Source organism: Chelonoidis abingdonii, chromosome 19 (genome assembly GCF_003597395.2).
Source record: "Chelonoidis abingdonii isolate Lonesome George chromosome 19, CheloAbing_2.0, whole genome shotgun sequence".
Classification (NCBI taxonomy): Eukaryota; Metazoa; Chordata; order Testudines; family Testudinidae; genus Chelonoidis; species Chelonoidis abingdonii.
Window position 1 is genome coordinate 7,639,593 of NC_133787.1, and position 15,061 is coordinate 7,654,653.

Sequence of the window (15,061 nt, forward strand, 5' to 3'; positions counted from 1 at the left end):
CCCACCCCTCTGCTAACTGCCCACTCCTCTTTCCTTGCCAACTTGCCCACCCTCTGGCAACTGGCCCCACCCTCTTGCTAACTGCCCCACCTCCTGCTTTCCTGGGCAACTGCCCACCCCCTCTGCAACATGCCCACCCCTGCTTTCCTGCCAACTGCCCCCACCCCTCTGCCAACTGCCCACACTTCCTGGTCTTCCTGGCCAACTGGCCCCACCTTTGGCAACTGCGCCCACCCCTTCTTTCCTGGCCAACTGCCCCACCCCCTCTGCCACTGCCCCACCTCCACTGCTTTCTGGCCAACTGCCCCCACCCTCTGCCAACTGCCCACCCTCCTGCTTTCCTGGCCAACTTGCGCGCCACCGGCTCTTGGTAACTGCCCACCCCCTGCTTTCCTGGCCAACTGCCCCGACGACCTGCTTTTCCTTGCCAACTGGCCCCCCCTCTGGCAACTTGCCCCACTCGGCCTGCTTTCCTGGCCAACTGCCCCACCCGCTTCTAGCTAACTGCACACCCCTGCTTTCCTTGCCAACTGCCCCCGGTCCGTTTTCCCTTCATCAGTGCCGGGTGCCCACCCCGCACAGCTTGCCCCCCGCAGCTCGGCTCGCTCCGCGGGTCACGCTGCAGCGTTGCCCCGGCGTCTTCCCTCGCTGGAGCGGGGCGGAGGCGGAGGCGGAGGCAGCGCCAGGCCGCGGCGCGCTGGGCGAGCGGGCCCCGAGTGACGCTGCCCGGCTGCCCCGAGATGCTGGTGCCCGTGTTCACCCTGAAGCTCAACCACAGGATCCTGCCCCGCATGGTGGCGCTGGGCAAGTACGATGGGACCCACCCGTGCCTGGCGGCCGCCACCCAAGCGGGCAAGGTAACCGCCCACGGGCCCCCGCCGCCTCCGGCCGGCACGGAGCCGCCGCCCCCGCCCCTCGCTCCCCGGATGGGGACCCCCCGAGACTGCCCTCGCTCCCCGCCACAGGGACACCCCCGCCGGCACTGCCGCGGCTCCCCGGCACGGGGACACCCCCCCCCGAGACTGCCCCCGCTCCCCGCCATGGGATCTCCCCAGGGCCCCCCTGCTTCCTACCACAGGCCCCCCCGACCCTTCCCCCAGACTGCCCCTGCTCCCTGCCACGGGGACCCCTCCTCCCGAGAGTGCCCCCGCTCCCTGCCATGGGGATCCCCCCGAACCACCCCTGGAACTGCCGCCGTTTCCTGTCATGGGGACACCCCCCCCGAGACTGGTCCTGCTTCCCCCCATGGGGACCCCTAGGTAGACAGCCCTGCACACTGGAACCCCCTGAGACTGCCCCCGCTACCTGCCACAGGGACCCCCTGAGACTGCTCCCAGTCCCTGCCCACACGAACCCCAAGGGAGACAGCCCCACTTCCTGCATATGGGAACCCCCTCGAGACTGCCACCGCTTGCTGCCATGAGGACTCCCTTGAGACTCTCCCAAGCCCTGGCACAGGGACTCCGCATCATGGACATGGGAACCCCTTTGAGACTGCCCCCACTCTCTGCCATGTGGACCTCCAAGGAGACAGACACAGAGACACCCACCTCCTGAGACATCCCTGAGTCCCTTCCATGGAGAAACCCCTAGATAGAGGGACCCATCCATGGAGACAGCCGTAGACACGGGCACCGTACCCTATGGATACTGCCCCCAATCACTGCCAGAGACACCCATAGACCCAGGGTCCTCCTGAGACTTCCCCCTGCTCCCCACCACAGGGACCCCTTATGGAAGCACCCGTAGACATGGGAACACCTGCCCCACAGAGACTCCCCCTAATCCCTGCTATGGGAATTCCTCACCATGGAGACACCCATAGACATGGAGATCCCCACCCACTTCGGCATCCCCAGTCCCTGCCATGGGAACACTGCCTCACTGAGGCACCGCTAGGCACAGGGACCACACCCCTTAGGCACAGAGTGTCCCCGCTCCTCTGGCATTGGTTGATTTCAGTGGGATCTGTGGGTGTTCATGGCTGGTGAAAATCAGACCATTAGTTCATACCCGCAGTAAACCTTGCAAAGCTTGTGTTGGTCAGAGCAACAAACACAAACCCATTTCTTTCTATGCCAATGGCAACAGGCACAAATATGATGTCAGCTGCCACACCTTCTCTCGCAACCCTTCACTGTGAAATGACTCTTCATTGCTTGTCATACACAGTAACTTCTAGGGGAGAGAAACCCAAACTGAACAATGCTCCTACAAGAATAAATGAAAATGCCTAATCTGAAAATGATTTGTGGCTTGTGTCAGCTAAAAGCCTTATTTTTCATGCACATGAATCTTACAAGCCTCCCTTTTCTTCTCCCTGATATTGTCCCTAGTGGCTTTGGCTTGCCTTTTACAGAAAGAAGGATGAGATGTTGCTTTCATATAGCATGTAGTGCAAAGCAGTGCTGCTTGTGGATGAGTCTGGCCTTGCATAAGCCAGCTCAGCAAAAATACATGACACACACACACACACCTCCTTCCTCTTTTCATCCCTTTAAAGCAGTGGTTCTTAACCTTTACTGCAGCCTGCACCCCTTTGGTTCTCAAAATATGTTCTCGGACTCCTTATCAAAAATCAAAATATGTTCTTGCACTCCTTAAACCTAAAAATATGTTCTCACGCCCCTTAAGCCTAGATATATTTTTGTTTGTATATTACAGTAATCGTTAAAAAATGTATAATGTTAATAAATATATAGGTTTGGTTAAACAAAGTAGTTGTTGTTATGTGCCTGTGCTTAATTTGTGTTTTTGATGATTTGCCTTCTAAAAAAATCTGGCATGTCTTGCAACCCCAGAAAGGGCATCTCGTACTCCAGGTTAAGAACCACTGCTTTAAAGGATGTCACTTGAGGACCAGAGAGCTGATCTTGCAATCAGTGAAGCCAATGAGAATTTTGGCATTAACTTCAGTAGGAGCAGGATTGGGCCTGGAAAGATTTGCCATTTGCTATGATTGATTTTATCGTACCTCCTGGTTGCTGAAAATTGACTCATTCTTAGAAGATGGAAATGTGAAACCATAAAATAAGTAAATATGCTCAAAACCACCTCTTTTCTAGCAGCCTGTGCGGTATTATACAGGCTGACAGCCAGAAACTCCTATTTACCATTAATATATTTGGCTTTTGTATCTTGGCGATAACACTGCAGCCTACAGTAGCCTTGTCTGCACTAGAATTATTGATCTAAAATTTCCCACTGTTGCATTCTGCTGGTGTTTAACCATTGTATTGTCTGCTGCATTAGATGAAACGCTGGTTAAAACAACAGTGATTGGTCTGCATTAGCTCTCCCAGCCATTGCTGCCTCCAGTGGAGCTGCAGCAGTGAGGAAATTCAGTTGTGCGTATAAAGGCTAGCATTGACCCCCTCCCCCAAGAGCATGATACTGCAATGTGCTTAATATCTGCAGCTCCCATTGCCTGAACTGAGAGTGCTGAGCACCAAATGGAATATGATTAGCACATAGCAGGATCCGGCCATAAAACAGTTAAATCAATATACCTTGGTCACTTTAGTTCATTTGGCATCATAGTGATATAGTACAGATTTGCGCTAATGTATGTTGTTAGATTAGACTTTAGATTCTGGAAGGCTCATGGGACTGTTTTCTCACATTTTAACTTGTTTGTTTACCCTATAATAATTCAGTATTTTGATTGCTTCTGATGTTTCATTTTTTGTATTTTAACAAGTTATAAAATATGTACATTTAAATCAGTGAAGCTTTTTTTCAGTTTTGGTTTGGCTAAAAGCAGACCTACTTTCAGTTGCTTATATAAAGATCTTTGGGTCCTAATTTTCTGTAACTTCCTCCAGTGTCTGTGTCAGTTAGTGCTCCTAGCTTTTTTGAAATAGCAGCTGCAGAATGAAATTGTCACTGATGTCCCAGGATTTTTAAGGGCCCTGCAAAGGACTAGAGTCTTGTTAATTCCATTGTGCTCTGCTGGGGGAAAGCCATGAGCAGTCTCAGAGGCACTGAAACTGTCTGCAAACATAGAAAGACAACACTAGAGACTTAATTTTTTAAAATGAAAGGTAAAATTCTGCAAAAATGAATGACAAGTCCCCACCCCACTCATCAAATAAAGTTTCTAATTTTCTGTTGGTAAGTGGGCAACTGTATTTTTCAAGTTAGGTGTTTTGTTATACTGTTCTCAGTTACTGTAATGAATATTAGCATCCTCACTGATTTAACTCTGGAGATATTGCAGTGTTAGAGGAAATGCATGTTTGTTGTAAATCCTCAGATGACTACTTTGCAATACTGGAAAACCTTATTAAGTGCAAGCTGTACAACAGTTTAAAACCCAACAAAGGAAGTTTAACACAATTATGTTAGAATAAAACATAGGTTGAAATACAAACCTACAAAAGCATGAAGTGTTGCACTTAGGCTGCTGCAATTTGCACACAGTTCAGCCCTGTAGTTCCCAGGCTTTCTATTAGTATTATTATTTATTTGCATTACGGGAGTGACTAGGGTACAATCAAGAACAGGAACTCGTTATACTAGGCACTGTACAGACATAAAATAGTAGATGGTCCCTTCCCCAAAGACCTTGCAATCTAAATAGACAAAGGTCTATTTAGAAAAGGGTAGGGGAAAGGAATATAACATACAAACAGAGTGATGGCCTTTTTTCCCTTCCCTTTTGAAGGGGATGGGGATTGATGGGTATTTTATTATTAAAAAACTTAGCAAATGCATTCTAATGTGTGAGTAGGAGTATAATACCTTTATCTTCATAGTTCTGCTTTTAAATCCATCAGTTCCATTTGCAAACCAAGGTTCCAGGCCCTGAATCAGATCTGCTTGAGTGAACCCTTTTGCACACGCAGAGGGCCCTGGATTACAGTGGGTCTTGACACAGACACAGTGCTTTGGCTGTATGGATCCAGTTGCAGGATTGTGGCGTAAAACTTCATTTGGATTTTAACACAAGAAACGTTGGGGGTAAACACTGCTTCTGGGCATTTGTGTTAATTGGGTTTGGATTTATTATACTATTAAAGCATTTAGCCCTAAAGAAGATAAGTACAGAAAAAAGAGGCTAATGATTTTCCAATCTCATGTGATATTGTGCTACTTGCATATAGCACATAAATTACTATAATAGCCCTGGTTTTGCTAATGCCATTACCAGGAGAGATGGGGCATAACTTACTTAATATTTTAAAAATAATCATTCTAAATACTAGAGAGACAAGGTGGGTGAAACAGGTTTTTAGCCACACAGAACTCTTCAGATGTGAAGAAGAGCACTGTGTGGCTCAAAAGCCTGTCTCTTTCACCAATATCAGAAGGGTAGCCGTGTTAGTCTGGATCTGTAAAAGCAGCAGAGAATCCTGTGGCACCTTATAGACTAACAGAACGTTGTGGAGGCGTGACTTTTGTGGGCAATACCACTCTGCAAATTTCGTCAGAATGCAGGTAGTGAAATCTCAGGGGTAGGTCATATATATGCCCTCTAGAGCAAAAAGCAAGCCCCCCCAAAGAAGAATAGATGCGGTTAGTTTCAATCGAGGAGGATGGGGCCCTGTTTAGCAGTAGAGTGTGAAAACAAGGGAGGAGAAACGGTTCTGTATGGCAAGCTACTTCCAGTCTTCTGTTTTAGTCCAGAGCTGATGGTGTCTAATTTGAATGAAGCTGAAGCTCAGCAGTTTCTCTTTGAAGTTGGTCCTGAAGTTTTTTGGCTGCAGGATGGCCACCTTAAGGTCTGCTATAGTGTGGCCAGGGAGGTTGAAGTGCCTCCTCAAAGGTTTTAGTATATTGCATTCTGAGATTTGATTGTGGTCCATTTATATCTTTTCGTAGGAGTCCGTTTGGCCGTGTACATAGCAGAGGGGCATTGCTGGCTAATGATGGCGTATATTACATTGGTGGCGGCAGGTGAATGAACCAATGATGGTGTGGCTGATCTGATAGGTCCCTTGCAGTGATGGTGTCGCTGGTGGTAGATATGTGGCAGAGTTGCATCGAGGTTTTGTTGCATGGATTGGTTCCTGAGGTAGAGTTACTATGGTACGGTGTGCAGTTGCTGTGAGATAACGTGTTTCAGTTGGCAGGTTTGTCTCTGGGCAAGGGATTGGCCTGCCACCAAGACTGTGAAGTTTGGGATCATTTGCGCAGGATGAGTTGTAGATCCCTGATGATGCGTGGGGGGTTTTTAGCTGGGGCTGTATGTGATGGCCATGAGAGTCCTGGTTGGTTTTCTTTCTTGGTTTGTCTTGTAGAGTGAGGCGCTGGGTACACGTCTGGCTCTGTTGATCTGTTTCTAATTTCTCGTGGGGTATTGTAGTTTTGAGACGCTTGTGGAGATTTTGTAGGTGTTGTCTCTGTCGATGGGGTTATGAGCAGATGTGGTTTGTGCCTCAAGTGCTGAGCTGTAGAATAGTCTGTGTGTTGCCCGGATGGAGCTGGGGGCATGAAGGTGGCATAGCGGCGTGTAGGTTTTCGATATATGGGTGGTGGTTAGCGGTGACCAGCCACTTATTTGCCACCGTGGTGTTTAGAAAGTGGACCTCCTGTGTAGATTGGTCCAGGCTGAGGTTGATGGTGGGGTGGAAGTTGTTGAAATCGGTGGTGGAATTTCCTAGAGTCTCCTTCCCATGGATCCAGATGATGAAGATGTCTATATGTAGTGTAGATAGAGAAGGGCGTGAGTGACGAGAGCTGAGGAAGCGTTGGTTCACAGGTCAGCCATACAATTTGGCGTATTGTGGGCCATGCGGGTGCCACAGCAGTGTCAATGATCTGGAGATATATATTGTATCAAACTTGAAATAGTTTGTGTGAGTATAAAGGCACAAGAGCTCAGCCAGCCAGTTGTGCTGTGGCATCATCAGGGATCGTTCCTGACAGCTTGTATTCCCATCTGTGTGTGGAGTTTGTGTAGAAAGCCTCTACCTCCATTGGTGGCTAGGATGGTGTTCTGGGAGGTGCCCAATGCATTGTAGTTCCTCAGGAAATCAGAGCTGTCACGAGATACTGGGAGTGCTGGTGGCATAGGGTTTGAGTGAGAGTCCATATTCCAGACAGCCTTCAGTGAGAGTGCCAATGCCTGAGATGATGGCGTGCGCAGGATTTCGCGGGTTTGTGGATCTTGGGTAGTAGATAGAATAACCCTGGTCGTGGCTCTAAGGGTAGCTGATTTGTCCGGTGTTAGTGTAGGGAGTGTCCTGAGCAGATGGTGCAGTTCCTTAGTGTATTCCTCAGTGGATCTGAGGGAAGTGGCCTGTAGAATTTGGTATTGGAGAGTTGTCTGGCGGCCTCCTTTTGGTAATCAGACTGTTCATTGATGACAACAGCACCTCCTTTATCAGCCTCTTTGATGATATGTCAGGGTGGTTTCTGAGGCTGGGGTGGCATTGCGTTCTGCACGACTTAGGTATGAGGCAGCGGTGTTTGTCCACATTCTGCCTGTGCACATCGGCGGAAGCATTCATGTATAGGTCAGACTGTCATTCGACCCTCAGGAGGAGTCCATGTGGAGTTCTTTTCTTGTGCTGTTGGGGGAGGGTACCAGTGTATCAGTGCACTGTTCAGTGTTGTCTGGAAGTATCTCTTGAGTCGTAGCCGGCGAAAGTAGGCTTCCAGATCGCCACAGAACTTATCATGTGTTGGGGGGTGGCAGGGCAGAAGAGAGTCCCGAGATAGGACAGACTTTTCTTCTTCTGGGCTGAGTGTTTAGTTGGATAGATTGACGATATGCTGGGTGGGTAGGGGTATACGGTTGTTCCCCATGTGGCAGGTAAGAGTTTAGACAGCTTACAGTCCTTTTCTTTGTAGAGAGGTGAAGTGAGTGCTGTAGATCTCCTGTCTTATTTTAGTGAAGTCCGTTTTTATGGAAGTTTGGTTATTAATGAGAGTCTCCAGGTTGGAGAGCTCTTTTTTGATGTTTTCCTGTTTGCTGTATATATTGTATATATACTGTATATACTGGACCAATATAAATTGGTCCAGTAAAAGATACTACCTCCCCTGCCTTGTCTCTCTAATATCTTGGGACCAACACGGCTACAACTACACTGCATACAACGATCTTAATACTAGTCAGTCTCAATTTTCAAAATGGTTTTAACAACATTACACGTCTGCAAAGCTGGCACAAGTGTGCTTGTAACAAATTTTGCAAATTGCTGGTTTTGTAGTGTAGAAGGTACCTAAAAGGAGCTGTAAGAAGCAGCAACAGCGAAAACAAACAAACAAAACAAAACCTTACCATGTCCTTGTCTCTTTGTTAGACTCCAGAACCCATGTCTGAATATGAGGACTGTAATTTTACTGCTTCTGAACATATGTGGTGGCTAGCAGGATTTCAAACAATCTTTGAAATGTGCATTTTATTTGTACAGGTTTTTATTCATAATCCTCATGCCCGTGGCCAGCATGTAAATGCAAATCGTACGATGCAAAGCAGCCAGGATTCAGATATTTCTCTTCTCAACATTAACCAAGGGGTCAGCTGCCTAACAGCCGGAGTGCTGAATCCTCAGCTTGGCTATGATTGTCTTCTAGTTGGAACCCAGACTAACTTGTTGGCATACGATGTGTACAACAACTCAGATTTGTTTTACAGAGAGGCAAGTTCATTTAACTCTTAGTCTTCATGTCTTTCTTTCCTATAAACCAGTTTAGGAGTCATAAATTCTAAGTTAATTTATTCAATTGCCATGCTTTGCTTTTTGCACATCAGTGATATAATTAGATTCAGGACTTTGTGGGCAGAGGACTTGCAAGTTTTGAAAATCAATATTGTATTTTTAAGAGGACAGTATAATGCTAATGTGACACATTGTATGAGCTTGAGTGAGTGAGTTTTTTTAATAATATGCTATAATGGTTGCAAGTCAAAAGTTAAAAGCCTTTGAAAATATTCAGAGCTGAAATAAAATCATTAGAGTAGAATTATATATTCCAATCTGATATCCGAACTAAGTCTGCTTGGAACAGTATCGTGGGAAAGCCGTGGGTTTGTCATTGACTCACAGATTTTGTAGGAAAAATTGAAAATATTACATTATTCTGGGCATACTATTCTTTATTTTTCAGTTAAATATCTAAAACTAGTTCATTAAATACTTCACCATTTTCTTTCTTTCTTTTTAAAATAGGAACAGGTTAATAAAAATTATAGATTTAAAAAAAGACTAACAGGGTGTGCGGGTGGAGAAAGGAGTTTGTACATACAGGGTTAACAACCAGTCTGAGTAATTGCAGACTGACCTTATTGTAACCTTCATCCTAGCCAACTTTGAGTAACTGGGTTGACCAACCTTAGTACTGTAACCTCTCCCGATTGTTCGTTACTCTCACTTGTCTCGTCTTACCGTTAGGCCCCAATCCTGTCCCTGAATCTGTGTGGCCACAGGGTCAACCCAGGGAGATTTGATTACAAGGTCAGGGCCTCCTGTGGCCTCCATCCCCCAGTGAGATGCTAGGAGTGAAAGGGTTTGCCTGTGCGCAAGTCCCATTCAAGTCTTCAGGCCTTTGCGCATGCTTCGGGGAACATGTGCACAGATCTCATTATCAGATTGGGACTTTAGATTATAAATTCTTTGGGGCAGTGAGCATGTCTTTGCTAAGCACTTTACAGGTAACACTGTTTTGGATATGATAAAACAAGAGATACTAAAAGTGTAATAGTTCAGGTTACTTTCTCTTACTCTACTACAGTGGATGTAAACAGAGGCCTTCGCTACACTGGTGCTTTACAGCGCTGCAACTTTCTCGCTCAGGAGTGTGAAAAAAACACCCCCCTGACCGCTGCAAGATACAGCGCTGTAAAGTGCCAGTGTAAACAGTGCCGCAGTGCTGGGAGCACGGCTCCCAGCACTGTAAGCTAATCTCCATGAGGAGGTGGAGTACGTGCAGCGCTGGGAGAGCTCTCTCCCAGCGCTGGTGCTGCGACGACACTCACACTTCAAAGCGCTGCCGCGGCAGTGCTCCCACAGCAGTGCTTTGAAGTTTCGAGTGTAGCCAAACCCAGAACCGATTTCGTAAGTGTACATGGAGTACATGCTCAGAAGGTTATAAAGAGTGTTAAACATTATGAAAAACCCTAAAAGTTGCATTTTTATCGTGAAGCCGTAGATGTGACGTACATACAACCTTCATCGTGTGCAATTAAATACAGCATAGATTCTGCTGTTTATGTTTGAAGTTTGCAGTTGGTTATCTCTATTTTGTTTAGTTTCTGGTTATTGCTTCAACCTTTTAGGCTACCAGTACTTTATAGTAACTGATGAATAACTTCTGAGTTAATACATACAGTATTAAGTTGATGTAATGCTGGATGCTTTCTCTTTGCATGTACAATATGCATATGTATGTCTGAATCTTTGCTATGTTTCTATATTCCTTTAATGTTTCTCTGCAGGTTACAGATGGAGCTAATGCAATAGTGCTTGGAATGCTAGGAGATATTTCATCTCCTCTTGCTATTATTGGTGGAAACTGTGCTCTGCAGGGCTTTGATCACGAAGGAAATGATCTCTTTTGGACGGTAAAGATGCACACAGTCCTTTTGATGCTGCTACAAGAGTATTTTTGATAGATCAAAATTATGTTTAATAAAATCAATATTAATTTGATTTTTGAATAGCTCGGAAATCTTTCCTAATTTAAGATCCATGATAAACTATGTGTATTTGTAATTTATTCAGTAAATACAACAATCTGAGCCAGAACCAACTATATTCTAATAGTCTTTGTTCTCTTGGCAACTCAGAACATAAAAGTAGTTGTCATAGGCTAAACATGCATAAGTATTGATGACTCCTTTCTTTTAATTTTAGGTTACTGGGGACAATGTTCGTTCATTAGCATTGTGTGATTTCGATGGTGATGGGAAAAAAGAGGTTTGTTTGTGGATGGTTCTTCTGTGAATTCAACTGTAGTATTGTCCTGCAGTGAATTTATGTTGAAAGAAAATAACTGAAGTATCATATTTGACTCCCTTATGTTGCTGGTTAGATTTAACTCTGCCTGGAGCTATAGTTATTTCTTAGGCCCTGATCCTGCAAACACTTATGCATGTATTAAACCTCACTGTGATTTCAATGCAACTAGTCATAGTGGGTAAGTTAAGTGTGAACATAAGTCTTTGCAGGATTTGGAGCCTTGCTTTGGATGTGTTGATCACTAATCTTAATTTTGAAGCGGTTCTTTGCAGTTTACAGTGTATATTTTCTCTGAAATCCAGTTAAATATATGTAAAAAATACATAAAGCAGACAGATTGCTGGGCCTCCTAATGACTGATATATTTAGGTACACTTTAAATGGCAAAGAAACCGTTAGTTAGAAACCATGTTATTCGTTATAGTGGACAATTGTAAAAGTGTATTACAAATAATCTCATTTATGGTTGAACTTGTTTTTGATGTAGCCATTCTCAAATCCAATCACAGTGCATTTTTTCAATAATGACACAGTGATTAACTGTTACCCACTGCATTGATGTAAGACTGAAAATAATTTTAACAAGCCTCTTGCTGTTGAGACCGTGTAAGGCAAGGGTAAGGAAAATGTTATGTCCGGGTGGTGCAATTTACAGTGTGTGCATAGGCTGTTCCATCAATGTGCAAACTTCTAGTTTCTAAAAAATGGTGTTTGTCTCATTGATCTTCAAATTTTATAATGATCACTTCCTCTTTCCTCCTTATTACCTGGGAAAACCTCATTTTTAGTTGGCTAAGGACTTGTACCATTGACATGCATACTAAAGATGTAATCCAAGTTTCTTCTGCTTACCCATGACACAGTCTTACAAATATACAGACCATTCACCTGTAGGGGTCTCACTGAAGTAATCTATTTGCAGGATTGGTGTCGCAGTCTCACCTCTCTTCTTCCACCTTATTTGCGGGAACTGAGTGGGCTGAAGGACAAGTAAAGCCATGTACTGAGCAATGCTGGAGATGATTCTAGGCTAGCAAAGTCCAGTGGAGAAGGGCACCAGAGAGGGGGTTAGAACTGAATTGTATTCTTGGCTCTGCCACTGATTCACTGTGTGACCTTGGACAAATCACTCAACTTCTCTACTCCTCAGTTTCTATAACCTGGAGGTGATGACATTTGCCCATATTTGTAAAATGGTTTTCCACCTTGCCTTCTTTAACACTCTCTGTTCCAATAAGTAGGGTGCAGGAAAGGAACTAAGAAAACTGAGTGCGTGAGCAGTAAGAACCAGGGCCCAAGTCAATATTGTCCTGCACCTCATGCAATCATTTTCACTAAATCAGAACAGTAGCATTTTGCACTCACTATTACACTGGTTTAAAGCACTAAGGTGCAGGGCGACAATGAACTGGACTTTCGAATTAGCTGATTTTGGGTCAGCATAGAACAAGTGGCCTTTGAATTTGGTATGATTAGTGCTATAAGATAAAATGGCATTCAGCTGTCTGCTTATATGAGTATGGTTAACACTTGGCATTGCAGGTCATGATCTATTTGAATCCACATGGCTCTCAGAGAATTGCAACTGAGCTGCAAATTCCCTACCCTAATACAGAGGATATAAATTCTCTTATGTATGTAACTACAGTTATGAATGCTAATACTGAGTTGTGGACAGTGAGACCAGAATATACCCTAGCAATACTAGAGTGCTTTCCCTCATCCTTGCCTTAGGTATTTTAGTATGTGTTCTTAGAGTCTACACTGCCAAAACAGATGTAAATAATACTTGAACAAAAAGAGAGTCTGTGGCACCTTTTGGTTCCAAAGCACTTTACAGACTTTTCATATCACCACAAAAAACTCTTGAAGCCTGGGCCTAGCGTATTTATTTACTCAGTAAGAACTTTCTACTTGCCTCTGAAATCTTGTGTCTCTTTGTTTTTTGTTACTATAGTTAAATAAACTATTTTAAGATTATTTCTTTCCTTTTAGCTTCTTGTTGGGTCTGAGGATTTTGACATCAGAGTTTTTAAAGAAGATGAGATTGTGGCAGAAATGTCAGAAACAGAGGTAAATTATTTCTAAGAAGTGTTTATTATATGCTCAGATGGAATACAAAATATTGCCCACCATAAATCTACAGTAGCTTATATTTACTATGATGACAAGTTGAGTTAATTATTTAATATTGCCTATTTTATTAACATTTAAAAAGTTACAATTTAATAATGGATTTAAGCCATCTGGATTGTGATTTTTGTTGTGCTGTTTTACAGATAGTCTGCCAGGTTTAAAAAAAAAATACTGTTTGTCAGAAAATTAGGGCTCCATCCAACCACACTGAAGTCACTGGAGTGATCCCATTGACGTCAATTGGCTGTGGATCAGGCCCTCAGTCAGAAGCTGTAAACAAGAGAGCTCATTCAGTTACAGTATTTTCCCCAAAACCTGTAGGGTAGGTAGGGTCAGATCATGGCTAAGAAGTCAGTGCCTGTATCTCTTAGGCAAGAAGTTCAGTAGTTAATAAGACAACCTCAGTATTTTATGTTGGAATTGTCTCAGATTAGTGGCGCAAGATTTTTCTAGAATGTATTGGCAGAAACATGAATAAGCTGCTTGTGGATGCAAAAATACAGATTAAGCAAGGTTACATTGAAAAAAAAATCATGCTGTATGGACATAACTGAAGGTTATTTGTTGTAACCGGGTCAGATAAGAGTGACATGCACCAGTTAAAAAACATGGCTGCACCTGTAGCATAGACAGGGCCTAAATTACAGTGGTGGGACAGGAAGGCTTTTAGGGAGGGGAGGGTGTGGGGTTGTCACTCTTCAGTTTAGTGGCAGAGAAAGGATCCCCACTATTAGGGATTAGTTGCTTTTATGGGGGGAAAGCGCCTTGTGGTTGAATTTAGGAATATTCTTAATTCTGCCACATCTAGGCTTGCAGTGGAGTGGGGAGGACACCCTCGAGACGTCCCTCCTTGAAAATCTGAGGAGAACTGTATTGTGTGAGGAAACTCACTGCTGGAGTTAGGGATAAAAGGCTTATCTACTAAACCACTTATGAAAGAGCTATTAAAGCTAAAGAAGAACAGTTTTGTTAGGTGAAGGTGGCTAGAATTAGAATTTAACAGGATACCCTGGCCTGGAATATTTTATGCCATTTGTACTTTTGAAACAGTTAGGTATGGCTGCTAGGTTAGCTGTTTTCAGCACTTCCTAGTGCAGCAAGACTGTGATTTAGCTAGCAAAGCTGTGTAGCATTCAGCAGAGAATATCTGTTAAAATGCCTAAAGCTGGTCAATACCTGAAGCCTGCATTAGGTATTTACTGCAAAATTATGTTCTGGAGTAATATCGTGATTTATAGTTAAAGGAGAAGATGTACAGAGTTAAGAGTAGATCAAGCTCATACACGATTTATTTCTTAACCTAGAAGTTTTAAAGCCACGCTTACAGATTCCTTTAGAAGCTTGTTCTTATCTTATAGTTCTAAATTAAAGGGACACTCAACATTCCACAAACTCTTCTTTGGAGGAAGGTAAATTCCATGCATCATGCTTGGATGATGGCTTTTATATAGTGTACTCATTTTAAAAGACTGCAGTGTTCTGTTTTTTAAATATTGTTTGTGGTCCATAACAAACCAATACGTAACCTTTTGGTGATGCTGTACCGAAAGGGCTAATATGATCCTTGGATGTGTAAATGAGTGTAGGAGTAGACAGGTTATATTACCATTGTTTTTGCACTGGTATGACCGGTACTGTAATACTGTGTCCAGTTCCAGCGTCCACAATTTAAGAGGGATGTTAATAACTTGGAAAAGGTTCAAAGAGGATCCACGTGAATGACTAAAGGATTGGAAACCATGCCTTATAGTGATAAACTCAAAGAGCTCAATCTATTATGCTTATCAAAGAGAAGATTAAGAGGTGACTTAATTAGTATACAAGTATCTACACTGAGAACAGAAATTTGATAATAGAAGCAGTAGTGTAGCTGGCAGGATTCAGCAGAAGCAGCTGCTTCCCCTCAGGCGGCAGGCGTGGAAGTGGCGCCTGCCGGCCAACGCTGCCCACCACACAGCTGAAGGAGCCGCGGGGCGGCAGGCCGGCGTGGAAGCTGCACCTGTCGGCAGGTGCAG

At 44.2% G+C, this 15,061-nt stretch overlaps 1 protein-coding gene across 1 annotated transcript in view; it reads left to right on the forward strand.

Moving 5' to 3' along the window:
- The first annotated feature begins 682 nt into the window (after positions 1–682).
- BBS2 (Bardet-Biedl syndrome 2) overlaps positions 683–15,061 on the forward strand; it is a 31,625-nt gene continuing 17,246 nt past the window's right edge. Inside the window, exons 1-5 of the mRNA XM_032785778.2 lie at positions 683–857; positions 8,364–8,591; positions 10,388–10,513; positions 10,806–10,868; positions 12,906–12,983. Coding sequence (XP_032641669.1) covers positions 741–857; positions 8,364–8,591; positions 10,388–10,513; positions 10,806–10,868; positions 12,906–12,983 — 612 coding nt within the window. The 5' untranslated portion in view covers positions 683–740. The remainder of the gene's footprint in view (positions 858–8,363; positions 8,592–10,387; positions 10,514–10,805; positions 10,869–12,905; positions 12,984–15,061) is intronic.